The 22369-nt window shown below is 39.0% G+C and overlaps 1 protein-coding gene across 2 annotated transcripts in view; it reads right to left on the bottom strand.

Annotated features, from left to right (window-relative positions):
- Positions 1–22369, bottom strand: part of ralgapa2 (Ral GTPase activating protein catalytic subunit alpha 2) — a 137130-nt gene that overhangs the window by 84718 nt on the left and 30043 nt on the right. The window contains exons 4-16 of one of the 2 annotated variants that reach the window (XM_037542060.1): positions 13064–13121; positions 11002–11045; positions 10682–10862; positions 9742–9857; positions 8939–9077; positions 4433–4635; positions 3559–3789; positions 2837–3016; positions 2153–2287; positions 1537–1685; positions 1349–1460; positions 1085–1192; positions 955–979 (exon numbers count right to left, since the gene is read on the bottom strand). In XM_037542060.1, the coding sequence (XP_037397957.1) occupies positions 955–979; positions 1085–1192; positions 1349–1460; positions 1537–1685; positions 2153–2287; positions 2837–3016; positions 3559–3789; positions 4433–4635; positions 8939–9077; positions 9742–9857; positions 10682–10862; positions 11002–11045; positions 13064–13121 (1681 nt within the window). Of the gene's footprint in view, positions 1–954; positions 1193–1348; positions 1461–1536; positions 1686–2152; positions 2288–2836; positions 3017–3558; positions 3790–4432; positions 4636–8938; positions 9078–9741; positions 9858–10681; positions 10863–11001; positions 11046–13063; positions 13122–22369 lie in introns of both variants that reach the window. The other variant, XM_037542061.1, reaches the window with a different exon arrangement.

The raw sequence follows: 22369 nt of genomic DNA, 5'->3' as shown, positions 1-22369 counted from the left end.
ATTTTCCTGCTTTAGCACACTTCCACTCAGGAGGGGCTTCTTAATTAGCTGATTAGTTGGATCAGGTGTGTTAGCAAGGACAGGGGTCCTCCAGGCAGGGGTAAGACAGATATAAATTTGCACTGGCCATTCAGGTCATCAAAACGAATGAATCTTGCAGCCAAAACTGGGAATGTGTGGTCATCATTATAGAAACATGTTAATCATATACACTACAGTACTGTACAAAAGTACAAATAACCAACTAAATATATTATTTAAAATCATTAATCTTTGCAGTCATTAAACTTTGAGGTTTTACTTGTAAAAAACACCTTTTGAACATTAAAATGCAAGCAAAAATGAATGCAGTAGAAAGGTACAAGAATTTCTCATTAAAAAAAAACAAAAAAACAGCTGAGATATGCTTGTTGTCCTCCATCGCATTAATTCCTTCAAAAGCACACCTGATTTAATATAACAAAAGGCTGCTTAACCAAAAATCAATGGTGTTTGAATGAATGTTATTTTTATTTATTGCAATATTAGTGTTTTTCTGATCAATTAAATGCTTACTGCCCAGGCTTTAAAGATTTTTCAAGATACACACACACACACACACACACACACACACATGCGTGTATATATGCTTCTGTAATAAATAAAAAAAATTATAAACAATAACATTTTTGTTATTACATCACTAAGGTGCTGCTTTTGAATACAGTTTTCTAAGCAAGTTGGTGAACCTGAGTGAACCAGAGTGAACCTGTGCGGTCTGCCTGCCATGGAAACTGACAATATGCCCAACAGAACAACACATTCTTCATAAAGTTATAATTCAGCAACATAAATATTTTTTCTGCATTTTCAATTGTTTCCTAAAGAATCTGAATCGCATCATATTTATGTTTACCTCCAATCAATGTTTACCAACCACATAAAACACACATATACGCACACACACAAACAAACCTCTGCCTCGCTGCTTCTTCTCTTTCTGCTCAGAGAGTTTGTCAAGGGGAAGGTTGTTGAGATCCAGGCCATAGACACAGCGGGCAAGCACAACAGTCAGGGAGTCCATGATGCTGGCCCACTCACTCACCAGCTCCTCCCAGTGGCTGAGTGAGGACAGCACTGCCAGCAGCTCGTCCCACAGCTCCCGAGAGATGAACACACTCAGGTTGGCCCGCACCCATGCCACAATTATGGTCTGTAAGAGAACAAATGTTTCAAAGCAAAACAAGAAACAACATTCGCACCCTTGACCACAGTGATTCACATGTTAAAAGGAAAAGCCCTAAAGGTTTTAGTGTTCTCTCCTCAGGAAGCTACAGTATTCACCATTGAGAAGGGGCTGCTTACTCACTCTAAACAGAACACTGGCAAGGCTCTGGGCAAAAATATCTTTTCTTTGGTCCTCCTGTGGTCTCTTCATGACTGCCTCAGTGATCCTCAACAGTACCTTCAACATCTGCTCCCTACAAAGACATTTGGCATGAACACATCAGCATATGAATATGATACTGTCTGTAAGAGACAGAGCCAAAGACTTACCAAGTCTGTCTGTTCATGTTTTGCTCCATGATCATGTGGCGGTAGATGCTGAGCACAGCTCTGCAGACCTCCACTTGATTTTCCAGCAGTTTTGGAACATCCTGACATGGCTCCAACAGGAACACATTAGCAGAGTTTGTCAGAAAAACCTGGGTGACCAAAAAAACAAAAAAACAAAAAAAAAATTAAACTGAGTGGAAAGAACAGCTTAATTTTTCTCTCCCTAATGATTTATAGAGATGTAAGCCAATCATGGATAGCTCACATGGTGGGCAATTGGTAACAACTATCAATAAAATAAACCAAAAGTAGCACAGGTGTAAAATCACAATTTTCTAAATTTTCACGCGTTTTACACTGGTCAGTACTGCAATGTATACTGCTCTGAAGTTTATATTTGCACCAATCTGTTATGAATTTTTTCAATGTGTTTTACATGCATGTTGCAAAAGTGATGATAGTAAAAAGGATTTGTTATGCAGTGCTGCTATAAAGATGAAGTGAACTTGTTAAAACTAAGAAGCTCCCAACAACAAACAGATGTGATCTCTCCTTAACCATTTGACTAATCCTTAGTAAAAGGTAAACCTTCAGTTTGACATTTGGATATGTGTACCTGTAGCGTAGGCTGGATGCCAGCCTTCACATCATGGTTCTGTTCTTCAGTCAGACAGCCTCTGCTGATGGCACTGCTGAAGGAGTAAGTGCGCCCCCAGCTGGACGACCTCTTGTGTCCATGGCTCTCCAGCACCTAGTGGCAGACAGGCCAGTTGAGTTGAAACACTTGCGCACGTAAATGTAACAATTACATCTCACTGCTGGTGACATCCTATATAAATACAAACAATGCATGGCCACAACTTATTAACGTGAGGTAACGAGATTCTAATGCCTGGCCACGACTTAGGAATGCATGGGAATGAAATCACAGCTTACTAAGTCACAGCCACGCATCTTGTTCCCACGCTTTACTAAGTCGTGGTCACGACTTAATCATCTCATCCCCATGCCTTACTAAATCATGGCCATGTATTGTTTTTATTTATACAGGATGTCACCAGTAGGGCTCCATAAACAATGAACCAACACAACAATAGATTTACTTAAAATTGTTTTTTTGTTGTTGCTTGAATCAGCAAAAAAAAATGTAGTGCCACATTATCAAACTACTTGTTTAATTGTTTATCACTGGTCTTAGTAATCAGCACAGTCCACAACAAGGAATGTTGAAAAATTGGTGGAATCACCTCATAACACCATAATAGTGACATGTATGTGTATGTATGCTTCGCAATAGAACCTGTGAGTATGTGTGTGTGTCAGTCTGAATGGGCTGTAGCCCCTCCTCTGCCTCTTCCTCATCCTGATCGGTCTTTTCAGGCTCAGTCATAAATGTGGGCCTCTCCTGCAGGATCCATTTCCTGTACACTTTAATCACCTTACGGGTGGCTGAAGCCTCACAGGACGGTAACAGGAAGGCCTAAGGGGTGACACAATATGGCCGTTATGACTTGTGCACTGAATGAGACACTAGCTATTACCTATAATTGCTTTATTACACACGATAGGTGTAATACATTTTACATGCTAAGGGTTAGTTATTCTGATGTCTAAAATAATGCAATAAGCTCTGATATACACAAAACTTAGCCTCAAAAGAGGGAAGACTAAGCAATTTTTTAAATCCAGTTTTAAAGCCTAAAAAGGTATACATGTTCTTAAAAGTGCACAATATCTAATATGCACATGGGGTAGACTTCACTTAAAAGTAAAGATAAATACATAAACAAACATTTCTGTTGCATAATATCAAAACACTATCACCTTGAGAATTCAACAGAACAGGGTACAAGCTGCTGAAAATGCAGGGCTATGCTACATTTCTGTAGAGTACCATTTTATAAAAGCATAAGCTACACCACAGTGTGACCACAAGATGGCAGCACCGTAACATAAAGCTTATGCCTACTAAGCAGACTCTGTAGAATGCATTAAATTAGCATGTGCATGATCTGCGCTGACCTGGTGGAAGACCTCATTGACGAAGTTGACATTGTCTCGTGTGGAGAGCAAGATGCACTGCACCATGTCATAAACGCTGCGGTGCTCCTCCTCTATGCTGCACAAGCTGGAGTTGCTGGCTCTGCGGTCAGACAGCGTGCTGCTGTTTGAGTGGTTCTTCTCCTGCTCTACTGGCCCATTAGGTTCTGGCTCATTACTCTTTTCCTGACTGCTACTGCCTGCAGTTACAGTCTAAACCAAGCACACACAAACATGCGCAAGGGTTACACCAAGGCTGCACAATATAGACAAAATCCCATATTGCAATCAGATCGCTGCTGTGGGGACATAACTTACAATACTTTAAAGAAACATCTGAGTTTGGTGTGGATGCTCATTGCACATAAAACATTTGGCCTTATTTGCATACTGCAATTTCACTTGTGACATCATTATATTACTCTATCAAAAATGCCAATAAAACACAAAAATGCCAATAAAAAAACAATATATTGCATGGCTCTAGTTCACCGTTTCTGGTCTGTATTCATGGTGCTTGTCAGAGTCAGAGCTGTCCTGCTCTAGGATCTGTTCCTGTTAGTAATGTCATCATAAATAGGTGAGGAATCTGATCTTACATTAGCACTCCTACTCAGAGAAGCCTTATGAATACCAGCCTCTGGCTCTTCAGCAAATCAGTCTTACTTCAATGGAGACTATTCAAGCACAAACTCATTTTTGCAGAGGCAGACCAGACACTTGAAAAAAATCCAAAATAAAATACAGATCGCAAAAAAGAATCTGTATGCTTTGAAAATCAGTTGTCTTTAAAGAACAACCACCCCAAAGAAATGTCAACTGATTGACTGTTAGCTGGTGTTGGCCCTTCTCCTACCTGGATAATCTTGGGAAGAACTTCGCCTCCATTTTTAGTGCTGGTTGTAACTGCGCTCACATACTTCTTCTCCAGGAAGAAGTTGACCAACCAGGTGATGAAGGCCACGCGAGGGGCCAGGTACTGATCTCTTGTGCAGAATGTACTCTCACTGTTGCGTGACACTGGCAAATAGAGGGGCTTTGGTCTGTGGTGGGGTAGGTCTGAGAGTGGATAGATGCAGGAAATAAAATCAGATATTTAATGTGAGTGAGGAAACAGATATTAAAACAGAAGTAACAGCCATAGAAAGTGCAGATACTGAAAGAGAAATAATGCCTCAAGGAGAAATGCGAAGCACACTTAAACCACATAAAATCATTTTTCTTGTCATCTTTTTATAACAGACTCTTAAACTCTGGTTTTCACTGGTTCTGTCAATCAAATAATTTCTAAAATATCTAGCAATGAATTCTAAATACATTCTCCCTGAATAGCTTTCGTTATTAAAAGGGAATTCAATGTTCAATTCAACAAGGAGTGATTCAAGCAAGGGTTCTGGGGTAATTGGCAATTAACTTCCGCAGGCAGCAGGGACTGCCATTTATCCTAAAAGGGAATACTTTATTAAAGCTAATGGATGGAAAGGAACATGTGGGTAGGAGCAAATCTCTGTGTGTACAGAGCTGTATGTGAGTCTATATCAGTTACACAGTGTCATCCCATAACAAACACGTGTTATATAAAGACGGGCACTTCAGCACTCTTCATACTTCCTGAAGTGCATAAACAAAGTAAAGGATTTATTGATACATACCATACATCTAGGAATATTGATCTATGTGATATGTGATTGATATATGGAAAAACATAATATTGCAAAAATGATCAAAATCATTTTGATACACTACAAGATAAGATAAGGCTTTGTCGTTCACATCACATTTGGTGCATGAGGTGGAACGAAATGTGTACTTAAGTGTACTTAAGGTCCCAGGTAACTCCCAAAAGTAACAATAAACAATAAATAGAAGGTGCAAATAACAGCAGCATGAAACAGCAGCATGAGTACGAGGTAGAAGGTGTACATCTTAATACTGGTAATGTATAAAGTGACATGTATAAAGTGACGTATAGGGGTGATATAGTGGAGGCACTGATTCAGTACAGCAGCAGAGATAAATAAGTGGACATGAAGTGCCATTGCAGTGATGTCTAATTGGAATTTAATTCAGGGAAGAAGCTGTTTCTCAGTGTGGTTGTTTTACTCTTAATGCTGTTCATGATGCCAGTGGCCCTTTTCCTGCATCTGGAGGTGTACATTTCCATGGTGGTGGGAAGGCTGACTTCAACAGCCCTCTGTGCAGACTTCACCACCCTCTGCAGAGCTTTCCTTTCTGCCACAGAGCAGTTTCTGTGCCACACGGTGATGCTGGAGCACAGAACGCTCTCCACCACACATCTGTAAAATAAGGTGAGGACTGAGCTCCCGAGTCCAACACGCCTCAACCATCTGAGGAAGTAGAGGCACTGATGTGCCTTCCTGATCAGGCTGGAAGTGTTATTACTCCAGGTAAGATTGTTAGATAGGTGTACGCCCAAGTACCTATAGCTGGAGACCAATTCCACTGCAGATCCTCCGATGTGTAGGGGGAGGGGAGGGATGGTGTTGCCCCTTCTGAAATCCACAATCATCTGCTTTGTTTTCTTCACATTGATGCAGAGATTGTTCTCACTGCACCAACTCTCCAGGTGGTCCACCTCCTGCCTATAGCCAGACTCATCACTATTTGTGGTGCATCCAACCACTGCCGTATCGTCCGCAAACGACAGCCTGGATAGACGGCTGAGCAGTCATATGTGTAAACAGGAGGGGGCTCAGCACAGAGCCCTGAGGGGAGCCTGTGCTGAGAATGATGGTGGAGGAGGAGATGTTGTGGATCCTCACAGACTGTGGCCTTTTAGTCAGGAAGTCCAGGACCCAATTACAGAAAGAGAGGTGCTCAGTCCAAGTGTATGGAGTTTGTAAGCCAGGGCCTACGGAATCATGGTGATAAAGGCAGATGTGAAATCCACAAAGAGCATACAGATGTAAGAATCCTTACTCTCCAGATGGGTGAGTGCAGTGTGGACCACAGAAGAATCCTTACTCTCCAGATGGGTGAGTGCAGTGTGGACAACAGAGGAGATGGCATCCTCGCGTACTGGTGTGGATCCCCAGTGACGTCACTGTTGGCTTTGATGTGGGTCATAACCAGTCTTTCAAAGCACTTTGTGACTTTCGGGGTGAGGGCTACTGGCTGATAGTCATTCAGTCCTGTCACTGTGGAGCTCTTAGGATATGGGATGACGGTGGCGTTCTTCAGGCAGGTGGGGATAACTGCCTGGATTAAAGAGCAGTTGAAGATGTCTGTCAGCACCTCGGAGAGTTGGTCTGCACAGCACTTCAGCACACGCCCCAGAATGCGGGCATTAATCTTCTTAAGGATCCTCCTCACCTCAGTTTGGGTAACACTGAGGGGCTGTTCTCAAGGTGGTGGAGTGAGTCTGGTGCTGGGGGGTGTGTTTGGGTCCTCAAAGTGGGCACAGAACTTATTGAGAGCATCGGGCAGTGAGGGGTCTCTAGTGCACTGTGCATCTCTGGTGTTGTAGTCTGTGATGCACTTGATGCCCTTCCACATGCTCCATGGATTCTGGGAAGAAAAATGACCCTGGATCTTCAGACCGTATGCAGCTTCGGCCCTCTTTGTGCCTGCTGTCAGCTCACATCTAGCTCTCCTGAGTTTCTGTGACCTGAAGGCAGCATCCCTGACTTTCAGCAGAGATCGGACCTCTACATTCAGCAAGGGTTTCGGTTCGGGTAGCACGTCACAGTCCTGGTGGCGGTGACATCCTCAACACACTTGCTGATGTTTCCGAGGACAGCAGATGCGTAATCCTCTAGATCCAGCTCCCCATCATGCACAGCAGCATCCCTGAACACCTGCCAGTCTGTGCACTTGAAGCAGTCCTGCAGTACAGAGTCACCATCACTGGGCCACACAGTAATGGTCTTCTGTGTGGGTCTGGAGCATCTCAGTGGGGGGTGAAAGGCAGGGACCAGCATGATGGAGATGTGATCAGAAAGGCCAAGGTGGGGGCGGGGCACGGCTCTGTATGCGTCTCGTATATTTGTATACACATGGTCCAGTGTGTTATTTCCCCGTATTGGTATGGTGACGTGCTGATAAAACTTCAACAGAGTGTTTGTCAGGTCTACGTTGTTAAAATCCCCAGCCACCACATAAAATGACTCTGGGACATAAAATGACTCCAAAATGACTACAATAAACATTTAAGATATTTCACAAAAAACATAATGCACCAGCCAAACAAATTAAATATACTGAAAAACTAGACTACGGGTATCATTTTTATTTTTATTTAACATAAGAAACACCGAAGATAAAACAAACAATTAAATGAACAGGATAGTGGCATTGATTCAGCTCTTTGGTACTATGCTGTTTTAATTCAACAGTGCAACATAAGTGGTTGTTGTTTATAGCCTCTCTGTAACTGAAAAGAAAATACAATGCCATTTTTAAAAAAGTTGGAAAGTTGTGCAAAATGTAAATAAAAACAGAACGCAATGTTTTTTGAAAATATGCCCATTTTGAACTTGATTCCAGCAAAAAGTTGGGACAAGAGCATGTTTACCACCATGTTACATGACTTCTTCTTTTAACAACACTCTGAAAAGGCTGGCTTTTGAAATGTGTCCTGATAACAAGCCAGGAGGTCCCCTCTGCCTTGTTATCAGGGCACAGCCCAGAGCATGCGGCATCTATGATTTCCAAATTTAAAATTTTCATTTGTTGGGCCACTTTGCCTCAGTCTACCTTAAATGACCTCAGGCCCAGAGAAGGCGGTGGCATTTTTAGGTCCTGTTTATATATGATTTCTTCTTTGCATGGCAGAGTTTTAACTTTGTGGATGTAGCAACAAACTGAGTTAACAGTCCATGGTTTGCGAAAGGCAAATAGTGTTCTTGAACCTATGAAGTGATTTCCAATGAAGAATCGTGTCTGTTTTTAATGCAGTGCCACTTGAGGGTGCAAAGATCACAGTCTGCCAGAATTGGTTTTCGGCCTTGTCCCTTGCATACTGAGATTTTCCTCAATCTTTAATTAACATTATGTACTGTAGATGATGAAACCCCTAAGGTTTTTGTTATTTTATGTTGAGAAATGTTACTCTTGATTTATATAAATTATCTATTTGCCCAGACAATTTTTTGCAGAGTAGTGAACCCCTCTCCATCTTTACTTCTGAAAGACTCAGCCTTTCTGGGATGGTCTTTTTATACCTAGTGTAGTGTTGACCTGTTGCCTGTAAAAAATAATTAGTTGTGAGATGTTTCACTATCTGGCTTATTTTTAACACTGCTTTACAACACATACATACACACACACACACACACACAAACTCTTACTATCACTATCCAATTAACTCTGGCTTACTGAGGAATGCAAGACGCAAACTCACCAAGTGATGGTTTATAGAGGTTGGTGAGCTTGGTGAAGGAGGGGAAGAGGTGAGGCAGGTAGTACTTCTTAAAGAGGGTGAAGAGAAACCTGAAGCCTGAGTCTTGACTGTCTTTCTTGTGCCATTCCAGACTGGATGCCTATGAATGGAGATTCAGATACAAGTTCTGGACAAGTTCAAGACAAACTGAAAATATTATTGATACATTAGGCATGCAGTGGTGATAAGCAGTAGGATTATCCCAAATTCATTTTAACCACCAAAGTTTAGCCACAATGGCAGAGAAACAGGTCACTATGGGCTACTTTATACATAGAATATTTGATCATTTCTTATGTATTGAGCCAATGTGCAGAATTACAATACCCTATAGGTTTTGAATAAAAATATGTATATCACTTAAAAAAGTTTAGAATTTAAATTAAAATAAAATCAAACTTTTCTTGCAAAAACCACATCACAATCAGTGACACCACAAAGAATTCTGAAAGATGCACAAATTCACACCAAAATGCTTCACTGCTAATAGAATTACGTTCTGCAGCATCCAACTCTCTCCAGACCTAAACCTTACTGAAAACCTGTGGGATGTTGTGAAGAGTACACAAACAAGAACCAAGAACCAAGTCTCTTTATGTGCTCTCCCCACAGGCATTAAAAGAGAAGATTGCAACAAGCCAACAGGTGCCAGTGATTTTATAAACATTTCTCTTTGTGTACATAGTACTACCTTACTGAAAGATTAGAAGTCACCATAAGCTTACTCTCAAATAATGATCTTCATTTTATGACTGTGCTCTCACCTGGATCACCATGAACTTTAGCACAGTTTGGAGGATGTAGCAGGTCTGGTCATCCGCTACCTTCTCCCCAGGAACAGCAGGCACCAGTGGGGTGATCTCCTCAGGTACAATCTTGGCTACACCATGACAAAAATAGGAATAAGACAGAAATCTGTTGCAGGTCAAAGCTATTTGCAAACTATTCCATTTTCAGTGCTTTGAAAGGGTCTCTGCTTACAGCGCTATTAGAAAAGCAGTTTTGCGTAGTATTTGTACAGGGACAGTCAAATGTATAGATTCAACAGAGAGAGGACTATGGACAGTCTGACAAATTTATTAGTTATTTTGTTATTAGTAAAGTTATGTCACCACAAAATTGGACATTTTAAAACCTAGGAAAGTCCACTCGAGTGCAAATTGCAATTTTTCACTCATTCTTACAGTTATAAAGTCTATTCAGATTTCTGGTCATAAGAGCAAAGGCACAAGGACGGTGAGCATTTTCTAGTATTTGGACAGTTCAAGGACACCAAGAAATTCAGAAATGAAACATCCAGGGAAAGCAATCCTTTCAGTATATTTCTGCTTCTAGTTTTCATTGTAAACAACATTTCACAGAGGTCACGTTTGATAATTAAAAAGATATCAAAAAGTACATCATTTACAAGGCTATTATTAAAGAATGTTGAAAAATCCAGAAAAATAAAGCCACAGGGTTAACATAAACGGGCTACATGAAGTCCCCTAAGAGCACCATAAACCGTAGGGTGGAGATTAAGAGGATGCATGACAAATTAATGTTTTGCTGATTTGGCTAACCCTAACCCTATATATACTATATTTATCCAAGCCATAAGACAATTGCATAAAGGTGGCAGCTGAACTGACACAACTGCCTCCACTTAATTATAACAAAATGTGACAGACAGCAGGTCTGGGCTAAGCAACTATGATGTCTCACCATCAGCGGGGTTGGAGAAGGGATTATAAATGATGGTGTCTAGTGTGCAGGGTCCTCTGGATGACAGCACTGCGGGGAAGCCGGGTACCAGACAAGCAAAGATGAGCAACTGCTCCTCGGCACAGTTAGTCTGCAAAGCCTGCAGCCACAGCAGGAACAGTCGTATGCCCTCACAGCGGATCTACACATACATAAACCATACATAACAATTACAACACAGGTATACACCTACAGAAATCCATTACTGTATATACCGTTTGCAAACATATGAGATGTGACCTGATATGAGAATCTATGTATGAGTATCTATGTCAGCTTACCTTAAAAGAGTTTCCAGTGTGCAAAAGTTTTTTGAGAATAGAACCTAGATAGAAGAAAAAAACATAACAGCAGAGTAAATAAAAATGTGCAGTAAAAACATTATTTACTACAATGTATAAGGATGCTGACTTTCAGTGATAAACACTGCAATTCTGTCCTTTTCCGTTTTAAACTGAAGCTGAAAAAATTCAATCCTACTTCTGCTTTTTTTATTTCAATGTTAATAGAATGTCAAAGGAATGAGACACTGTTTACTGATGTACATGGAGCCGATTAACAACTGCCACACATTCACTCCTTAAAAGTGTCTGTATATGCACCCACTCTTCACTTCCACTCTCATAAATACATAACTCACACACTAGTTTCAAATGTACTGAATAGTACATTTTAATATTAATAACTAAAAAAATAAGCCAATGATTTGAGTGGTTTAAAACTAAAAGGTAGATTTTCTGAACTTAGAATAAATGGAGCAATTATGGATGAGGAGGGAAGAGAAGCAGAAAAGGAGGAAATGGAGATCCACTCTTGAAGTAATCATTCTCTACTACTACCGGTGGAGTGGGACTCTACTTAGCACACAACCTGGCTCTGAAATGACACTTATTAAGAGTTAATCAAGATAACTAAGAGTTACTTCTACGCATAGAATCTAGGTGACAAAATTAATGACAGTTTATATATTTTAATTCACTAAGACAGTCTCTAAATTTACTGCTTTAACAGACTTCACACCACTATGCAGTAGCGCTGCACAAATCATGAATTTTTATGAAAATTCCAATTCAATCAATTCCAATTCTGATTTCTCTACAGCCAAATTGGCCAAGGGATGCTTTGTTGGCCAACTCTTATAAGCCTTTTCCCCCTTTATCCTGAAGCCTGGGCTGTGTGAGCAAAATGAACATATTACTTTCTATTAGCTATACAAATTACACAATTTGCTCTTTAACAGGTCAAACTGGCATTTTAAATTAATAAAAGTAAAATTAATTTCCAAGCCACATAACATGAGATAAATAAAGCGCTATAGTGAAACTAAATGGCAACTGGCTGTTTAGCACAATAAGTAAAGCATAATTATGCAGTATTTAAACACAGCATGAGTGCAGTTACCCGGTTCAAGTTATTTTATATTGTAAAAATGCAACACAGATCAGCCAAAATAAAAGGAATAAATTGGTCAATTGCATATTTGGAGCAAAACTATGATTTCTACCTTGGCTGATTCTGATCCTGCAACCCCACTATGCATTATATTCTACAGAGCAATTTCTTTAAAGGTTGAGTTTATGATAGCTGGTTTGAGCAGGTGTTGAATGTATTTGTGTGTCTGGGGGAGAGGGGGGAAATCACTGCATGAAGCCCCCAGGGCAAACAATCTCTTCTTCAGCGCCTTAACAGAGACATTAACACTGGCCAGAGGATTCTAATCAAGGTTATTGCTTCGTGCACAGGCCCTTCTGCCACAGAGACTGAAACCAAGCGATGCATAATTCAATTAGTAATTTGCATTTCAAATGACGCCTCTCATTTGCATTCTCATTTATTCATCTTTCTTGTTCTGCAGTTAATTATTCTCTCGCACAAACTAAATGTTTAGCTTAAGCCAGGTTATGCAGATGATCATTTGCTTCAATGACTCATAGGTTTATGTATGGCTATTCTACTGGAAAACCTCTAAATTAAGAACACAATGCAAATCAGCCTTAATGCATTGTCACAGTTATACAACAAAATATTCTGGCTTGAGATGACTGGATTATTTTAGAATAATAAAGCTTTTCAAACATTTCCATAAGAAGCAGACTGCAAATGATTCAGGTCACCTTTTTTCAGCAACAAAATGAGTCTGGCCAGAAAATCAGCTGAAGAAGCAAGGAACAAAAGATGTCTGGATCTGCATGAACAGACTTGACAAAGTTTATACAGACTGTTAAGAAAACTATATAAGGAGTTTTGTTGCCTTTTCCTGACATATTCATGGCCACATAAAATCTATGTGGTGTTTCAAAAGGTACACTATAGCCACATTTCTACAACACTGATTGCACTCACCTATACTGTGAAACTGCCATCGACTGTTGATTTTCTCTGGTAGAAGTTGAAGAATTTTCTGCAAGAAGTCAACATTTATAGTGTTAGCTCTTCGGGGAAACAAGTTGAAACACAAAATCAAAACTATTCAGCTATCTAGATCATGTTTTGAATCTTGGAACCCAATTTGCAACCCAAAAATCAACCTTACCCTTTCTTAAACATATTGTTGCGGCAGCAGTGACGACACCCCATGTTGGCAGTAGATGTAATGCATCATCAAACAAAAAGGGGATAAAACTCCTACTCCTAATACTGATGCTACCACTTCACTATCTGTGGACTGAATTACAGCATCTTGCCCTTTTAACGCTACATCATTATGGCAAATTCAGAGTGTCCATGGAGAGTCAGAGTGCCTGGGGAGTTCAGAGATCAAGCAGGACAATGACATTAACAGCACTGCTTTATGGGTAATGGCAGCATGAGACAGTCTATCACATTAAACAACTCATCACTCTGAAAGACATAGCATAACGTGATCCCAGGGGAAAAAGGCCTGCAAGCACTTGCACTAAGGATTCCTGAAGAATCGCAAGTCATGTTAAAAGAAGGTTTATAAGAGGTTTAAAACTGGCTTCTCTAGCTGTATGGGAAGCTGTTTAAGATTTTACTCTTAAGTTTGGAAATAGATTCGTAGCTTAATGGAGTACTTATGCTTGTAGTTTGGTAAAAATTTTACACTGTTGGATTTCAGTTTCAGGTTGTTTAGCATTCACACTCACAAAACTTAAATTGAATCAAAAGGTAGACAAAAGATCTTGTGACGTAGATTTTTTGCCAACAACTGCAACAATTTAAATAAACGTTCTAAACCATGAACTGACATGTTGAAAAAACAAAACAAAACAAAAAAAACATGAAATTATGAAAAAAAGCATAATATTGTGCTTTGTATCATATATTGTGTAAATAGTGGTATTGATAAATTGCAATACTAATACTTTCCAAAGATATGACAGTAACAGATGCAATTTAATGTCACTGATTTCGCAAAATCTCTGCATAATTCATTTATTAAGATGTAAACAAAGTCATTCGAGGTGGACTGATATGAAATGTAAAATGAAATGTGAAGTAGCTTACCAAGTGAAAATTGTTCACAATGGTGGTAATAGGAACCAGAAATCTGAAGAGGTTAATAATTCTAAAAGCTCACTGATAGAAAATTATTACATAAAATGGAAACACATAAATTGCATGATATATGATCTAAATAGTGACTAAAATTAATAATTTTTTTTATATACCTTGAAGGTGGAGATTTACATGTAGGGCACTGTAAGGTAAAATAGGCCCCAAACAAATTTTCTTTTTCCCCCTGCCAGTTGAACCACTATTTTACCATGATCAACATGTAGGCATGCACTGTAGGCATTTGAACCCCATGTTCCTATTACCACTAAATGTGTGTTGGTCTGTTTTGCTCTGTCCTGCTTCGCTTAAATTTCTACCCAATGAAACTTTACTGTACTATAAATGTTAACAAGGCAGAAAACACATTTATGGAAATGAATCTATCTTTTTATTTATGTATTTGCTTTTTAAACTGTTCTTTCAAATCAATCTAAAGAACCAAGGAATTGACATTGCAACTAGCAAGTTTTCTGTTATCAATATCGGTAAACCTAATAATCAGTGTTGCTGAGTGACGTCAATACTGGAATAGATGACACATCAGCCAGTGCTATGTGAAAATGTCTGGAAGTATCATGGCATGTTTGCCATGTTCCACAAGTCTACATCTCTGTGACTATAATCCCAACCAAGACTTGACAGACATCAATCAGCACATCAACAATCCAGTCTCAGTGAGTCAAATTCATTCACTGCCAGTGCTGATCTGAGGCGTGACGACACATGAGCAATACAGCATTGTAACACCTAGTTATTGATCCTCTGTGTGTGCACACATGTGTGTGTGTGGAGGACAGTTCAGGATTAGAGCATGTCATTTCCTATAAGAAGCAGACGAGTTATTGGAGGTGATAGCAGTTGGGGGGGGTCGCATTTAAGCTTGCACACTGGGGGTCTGCGGTGGAAGACTGAGGTTCCGGTAATACTTCACTCGCTCTCACCGTGCTGGCGGAAAGCAGCCCCCCGTGGAGCCGCAGTGGCAGGCGGGACTGTGGATTTGAGCTGTGCGGAGTGAAGCTGAGGAAGGAGCGGTACGGCGGCAGTTGCTGGAGCCTCCTCTAATCTGCTGCTGCTCTCCAGGCATAAGGCTGGAGCATTACGGAGACCCACACCTCGCCTGCCTCTGCATTTACATGATCCGCACTCAGCTTTCCTGCCACATGGCGCGCATGACTGAGAATACAGCAGCTCCAAAACGCTCTCCTAACAGGGATTTACTGCAGCGCTGATCTCTTCCACAGAGTGCCTCCACAACTTTTACTGCCCTGATGCCTGGGCAGCATCTTAGAGTGACATCTACATTGTTAAAAATAAAGATACTGAAAGATTTTTTGTGCATGTACAAAACTCTTGGTACACTAAAAAACTCTTTAGAAGAAAAAAGAAAAAAAAAGAACTTCTGGCAAATAATATATGTGACTGTGAAGAACCTTTTTGAAGTTTAAAGATATAATGTAAGGGTTTCAGGAAGAACCCTTAAATTGGTGCAAAACCTTTACATCATGTGAAGGTTCTTCAAACCCTTGAAGGACCTTTATACTTACAAATATCTTTGTCAAACATGGTTCTTTTGGCAACTAAATGTGATTCCTCTATGGCACTGGTCAAAGAACCCTTTGTGGGGCAACTTTTTTGTATGTGGATGGTAATTTCTGAACAAAACTGAAGCCAATCATAATCACTGAAGACATTGATGCATGAGGCCATATTTGTCTCACAAAAAGGTCATTTTATTTTTACAGCGAAAATAACATTACTAAAACTAAATGCTTCATGCTTAAACTTTTTTTCCCTAGCAAAATTTCTATTCAAGGATTCAACATGAAATGTTCCTAAAATGTAATTGTCAGATAACACTGTAGTGGTGTAATGGAATAAAAAACAAAGAATATTACAAGGTTTTGTTTTGTCGATATGTCAAATGCAGTACCCGCCAACATTTGTCCAGCAGCGTATTGAAGTGGAAAGAACACTGTGCAGGAGGGTATGGATGAAAGCCATAATCAGAAAGCACATTAAAGCAGATATAATCTAAAGCACAGCAAGTCATAATTCTCCAAGGTTACCACTCTAGCTTGGCCAAAGTCCTTGTAATGACAGTCCACTGAGAAAACAACAGTCACATGGCGCAACAACAAGTGGGCCTTTGCAGGTGTTGAGCAACAGAATAGAGTTTGGTTTAGTCAGTGTGCTACTGCAAATCAAGTCTGGTCAAATAAATAAAGATCATGCACCTTCAAAATGCAGTGATACAGCATTGCAGTGGCTATGAAGGACTACTGCTGAAATGTACTAAATACAATGCAGTACTGTTTGAACAAAAAGTTTAGATTGATTCAAAAACTAATTAAAAATGGCTTTGTTTAGAGTTTTCTTGAATCAAACAAAAAGTATTCTGAACCTAAAATTGTGTGATGTAGAATGTCTATGAATGACTGCATTAACAACGATCACATTACAGAGTTAAAGGTGACACGAATCTGACTTTATCAGAGCTGTGTGAACACAAGAAATGTGATCCTATCAAATCAAATTTGAGCCATTTTCACATGATCCCAGATACTATTCATAAAACATCCTTTTAACTAGTCAGTATTTCAGCATTCAGTTGATAAAATTAAGCAAAATTGTTTATTTTTTCAAAATAAATCTTTCAAGCCCAATTGAGCACTCTTAATAATTTGCTTGTGTAGCTAGTTAATGTTAGCTGAGACATAAAAAATGCATTGGGTTTTAAAAAGGAAAAGCACTATGTAGCTCATTTCAATTCTTTAATTTTAAACAACATCACTGCTCCATTGCCTATACTGAAGTTGCACATAGAGGTTGGCATTATGGCAAAAATATTTCACAATAAGATTCACGACACATGACGTATCACAATATCTTGATACACAGACATAATGCACGACAAAGCTAACCATAACTCATATTGCCCACCTCTAGCAGCATATCTTAGCAAACATAGCTAACTGGCTAGGGGACATACAAGTTAGGCTAATGAGTTAGCTTGCTAATAGGAAGGCAGTAGCAATGTTAATCCAGGGTCATCATCACAGTTGTTCCCCCTCTTTTAAATGGTATATACATATTGACCTACAACCATCACAGTCATACTGATCCTGGATAAATCTTCTAATAGTGACTCTGGACCAGAAGGATGTGGTGGACATTTAGAATGAAGAACCTTCAGAAACTAATCATTATACATTCCAGGCATTTCATCAAATTCCTAGTGCTTGGTCATCTAATCATGAGCATATTACATTTTTATATAAAATAAAAAGGATGCTGTCAGAGAGTATATTTAATACAATGACTTTAAGGATTAATACAGAATTCAGCTGATGTGTGCACTCATTAGTATGCAAACATCATGCACTTTACAATGGCTTCAGACACAGCTCAGTCAATCCGATTTCAGAACCTTACCATTCATTTGATAATTGATATCTTATGTTGGATCTTTTTGCCGGTTAATGATTAATTACTGTAGAATGATGGCTAGTTATCATTCACCAAGGGGATTCAGCCCTATCCCAGGAGCAACACGAAAATAACAGTCCTGGATTAACACTAGTAAATTTGTCCAGGATCAATATGAAGATGACGGTCCTGGGTCAAAATTTAAAGCACAGCCCTTCGAGATCACATGGCTGACTGCTTGTTAATTTTCTGAACTGAAATGGTGAAACTGACTGATGCATTTGGATAATTTTCTAGTGGCTCAGGGAGAAGTAGGTACACACTGATGAGATCTTAGTGAGATCTCAGGATAGGAAGGTTCTATCTGCATTTAACCTGTGTCAAAAGTACTCATTTACAAATCTGATACGATTTTGATATTATACATTTAGAACACATTTAGGGTGTCTGTTGTTTCCATGTATGACACAGACTTGTTTCACACATCCGTTTTCACTATTTTGAATGCAAAATCTTTGAAGCTCAATGTTCAACAAAGACTAATATAAATGAACATAAACCTGTAGACTCACGATCTAACTTGACATGTATCAACTCTTCACAAGCCTACCAGGGCAGTACTGGTGAATTATGGGAATTACAGGAATTAGACTATGATATTATACTAAGAGAATTAAGCTAAACGGATAAATGTTTAAACGTGACTTCCTCTAAATAACTGTGTGCAATATAAGCACATAAGGAAATTGATTCAGTGATATCTGCACTGTGCTAACTGCACTTGATATTATTTACAACGTAAACATATCTGGCACTCTTGTCTAAATATAGACTCATGTCTGACCTCAATAGCCATGACAGCGTATTCCACAGACAAACAAACAAACAAAAAAAAAGCAGTAGAAGATAAATAGCTCATATAATTAGAAGTGGATAGTCACTCTACATGATATCAAAACAAAAACATAAAACACAGAAAAATGCATGGAAAGCACACACTGCTTTAAAAAAGAAAAAAAAATGTTTGTGTTTTAGTTTTTCACATATGCAACATTCCTGCAAAACATATTAATTCCAGAAGATGGCAGCATAACACAATCCCTCCTTTCCCACAGTCACGCTGTCTAACTGCCTGAGCTAACCACCGATGACAGCCTTCAGTGGTGGTCTCAAGTGCTGTCATACACATGCAGACCACTGGGCACAAACACTGAAAAATGGCATGTCCTCTCACAACCTTCAGTAAATCATCAATGGGAATATGACTCTCGTCTGCACAACAGGGTCATGTGAAACATCTGAGCGTGTGATTTAATGACCGGTCAGTCCACATTTACAGCTGAGAGAGAGCAGAAAGAAAAAACAAATATTAAATTGTATTTTTTATTAAATTATATTTATATTCTGTGTATTTTAATAAAGCAATATGATTTCAATATGAAATCAATCTGGCCACTTTTACATAGTCTGAGTGAGCAGCATAAAACTGCAGACAGCAGCTGATACTATGTCTTTTCAGAGGTGTGAATCATTGATTCACTGGTTTTAGATTGAAAAAAGATTTCTGTTGAATTAAGACCTCTGACACACTCAACAGTAACTCAATTCAGTGATTCAAGCACTATTAAGAATTATATTATGTTAATGCATTTAATTCATTATAATTAGGGATGCACAATGATATTAGAATCATACAGCTCTTGGCAGATATTTCCTAAATATAAATAAATCCGCATCGGACAGATTTGAACAATACTCCAAACTGTACTTTGATGTCTATTTATTGTTTGGGTTCTTTGCAGTTTTGTCTCCTTTATTCTTAAGTCTTCTCTACAATTTTTTGCCATATAAGCAAAAAAGAGTGTACAAAGTCTCTGACTGGCACAGTTGAACAGTAGCACTTTTCTTGCTTCGCAGCTAACTGCACTACCTTTTATGTGTATCAGCATTATGTGATCATTAGTTAACTACTGCTGTTGTCTGGTTTATTTAATCAGCAGTGTCTGGTCAGTGGCTTGTAAATCTCTTGCTCTCTTTGCATTTCCTACTTCATGCATCTACATTTCAGCTTATGAACTCTGCCTGAGCTACACATGTTCTGTGGGGCTGAAGTTGGAGAAGAATTTCACATTGTGATTTGTTTTATTCATAGCATTTAAAAACAGGTTTTCACCATCATTCAGCATTTTTTCCCTTTTACAATCAATGTGATGTACTTTATTTTATCAGGGGTGTGCAACACAAGAATATTTACTGTTATCATGGTAACTTGCATCACAATAAGCTATTCTGAGTATTGAGTTTAGTCAGTACTTAAATAACTGAAATATTAAAAAAAGAACATTTTATTTGTTTGACAGTGATTTTTGTTTCTTTTTGTGATCTGTTCCAACTGATCAAACGTCAAAAAAACTAAATATCATGTTGTATGTAGCGTGTATCCTGAAAAAGTCTTGAAGCATTGTGACGTTATGCGTTTGCTATTTCGATTTTGTTGTTGGGGTTTTCAATGACTGACTGTAAAATGCACATATTTACATAGCAAAATAGGCGCAAATGTCCATCCCTTCCTTATACCTGCGGTGTGAGGTTATAAGAGGTCATTCAGCATAACAACAGAAAGAGTGAGAGAGCAAGAGAGAGTGGGAGTGAGACAGAGACAGAGAGATACTGATGGCAGAGTTTGATACGGCTCCTTGTTCTTTTATTCATGACCTATTTGGACCATTTACGTAGTGGAGCATTTTAATGGGCTGTCTGAAGTCAAGTTTGAACAGACATCAATCACAGCCAATCTGCCTGTGAGCCAATGCACAAAGAGAATTGGTAAATAACTAGAAATGCATCTCTCCAGGAGACTTCTTTAATGTAATTCAGTACAGTAGAACTGTGGGAAACTGGACTTCATATTCATGCAGTACTGTTGAAACTTTACTAGGCAGTTCCCCCAAAACTTTGACAAGGAACAGCAAGATTTAACCAAAATATTACTTCATTATTTCCAAATAAATAATAATAATAATTATTATTAATTAATAATAATAATTAAAAAATACAAATACAAATAAAGTGTATTGCTTGTCCTTTCAAATCATCAGAAGGTAAAATTAAGCATTCCTGGTATTGCCCTCAATCGATGCCATGGACAGACCTTAGTGAGCGTGACAGGACCATGAGTTGAGGAAAAGGTCAGCATGGTAAAGGGGAAAGTGGTGGGAGGAAATGGGCCCTGTGTCCGTGATTAACTGTCCGTGCTGATTCAGGGCCATTTGTGCTGGGCAGTAGGTCAGAGAATGGCCTATGACCACAGAGCTGAACTGTGGACTGGTGATATTTCAGAAGGACTCATACTCTCTCAGCTCTCAGCTCGAAACGTATTAACCATTATCATGCTAAATTCTTTTAGGCAAATTTAATCATGCTTCATATAGAGACCTGAAGCTCTATGTGATCTGATATCATTCAATTTAGCACTTATCTGCTGAAAGCAAATATCGTAAAGCATAATGTAAAGATGGCCTGCTGTCTCATAAGCTGAAAGGCAGCTTCTCTAACTGTTTAAGCCACCACACACACACACACACACACACACACACACACACACACACACGCAAAAACTCAAAACCCCCGCTTTTAATAAAGGCACACACACCAATCCAAACATTCAGCATCAACGTAGAATGAGACTAGTGTAGTCAACGGTAGGCGACACGTGGCTTACAATTTATACCATGAAACACATGAAATCTAAAAGACAAAACAAACAAATGCTAAACTCTGAATGAACCTCAAATGGCTCCCTTCTCCCTTTATAATACACTGCCAAAGGCCATGAAACTATGGTTCCTCCATTCAAATAGTGCACTAAATGTTAAATGGGGATACAGCACATAGCAGAATAAAAATGGCTTTCTATTAGACAATAATGCACTATTTGGATGTAGAAGCAATTATTTCATGACCTACATAGTGGACTACATAGGTTGAGTAGGGAGCCATTTGAGCTTCAGCCTCAGTCAACGTTGATCTTAATATTTATTAGCACTTGCATTATGACTCGTGTAGTACAGCTGCACTTTGTACATCTATGCAGTGCAGGGCATCTAGTATGTGAAGCGCTTTAGGAAAAATGAAAACAGATAACCAGTTTGGTTACACAGTATATCACTGTATTGTTCAATACAAGCCTCTCAATTAAATATGCACAGATATAGAACGATGCATTCAACAGACTGGAGCATATAAAATACTCAGTTTAATAGATTATATTGCATGAAGTATACAAAAAATGGCACAAAAAAGCCCACAATGAAGGCAGACCCTCCTGTGTCTGAAAATGTCTCTTCCTCTTTGCCTCAAAATTAAGAAAGAGAGGAAAAGCAGATCCACGTGAGTAAAAATTAGCTCAGTCCTAACATAGTAGTCTGTGACTAGCATATTTTTACTCAATACTGTACTTTTATAAATGTTAAATGTCCTAATATATGGAAAAGGGAATATATTTACATATGACCATTAACATAAGGCACAACTTCAGCCACTCTACAGTCTGTGTAACATTATAGAACCACAACCACCCTTACAGAATGCTAAAATAATAACACACAGGTTCTCATGAAACATAAATCGTTTAATGTTTAGAAGTAAGATCTATCACTGCATTTAAACTCTGCAAAGGAGCATTCATTTGAGCAAGTGCTGCTT

The sequence above is a fragment of the Pygocentrus nattereri genome, chromosome 10 (assembly GCF_015220715.1).
Source record: "Pygocentrus nattereri isolate fPygNat1 chromosome 10, fPygNat1.pri, whole genome shotgun sequence".
Lineage (NCBI taxonomy): Eukaryota > Metazoa > Chordata > Actinopteri > Characiformes > Serrasalmidae > Pygocentrus > Pygocentrus nattereri.
This window is presented reverse-complemented; position numbering and strand designations above follow the sequence as displayed.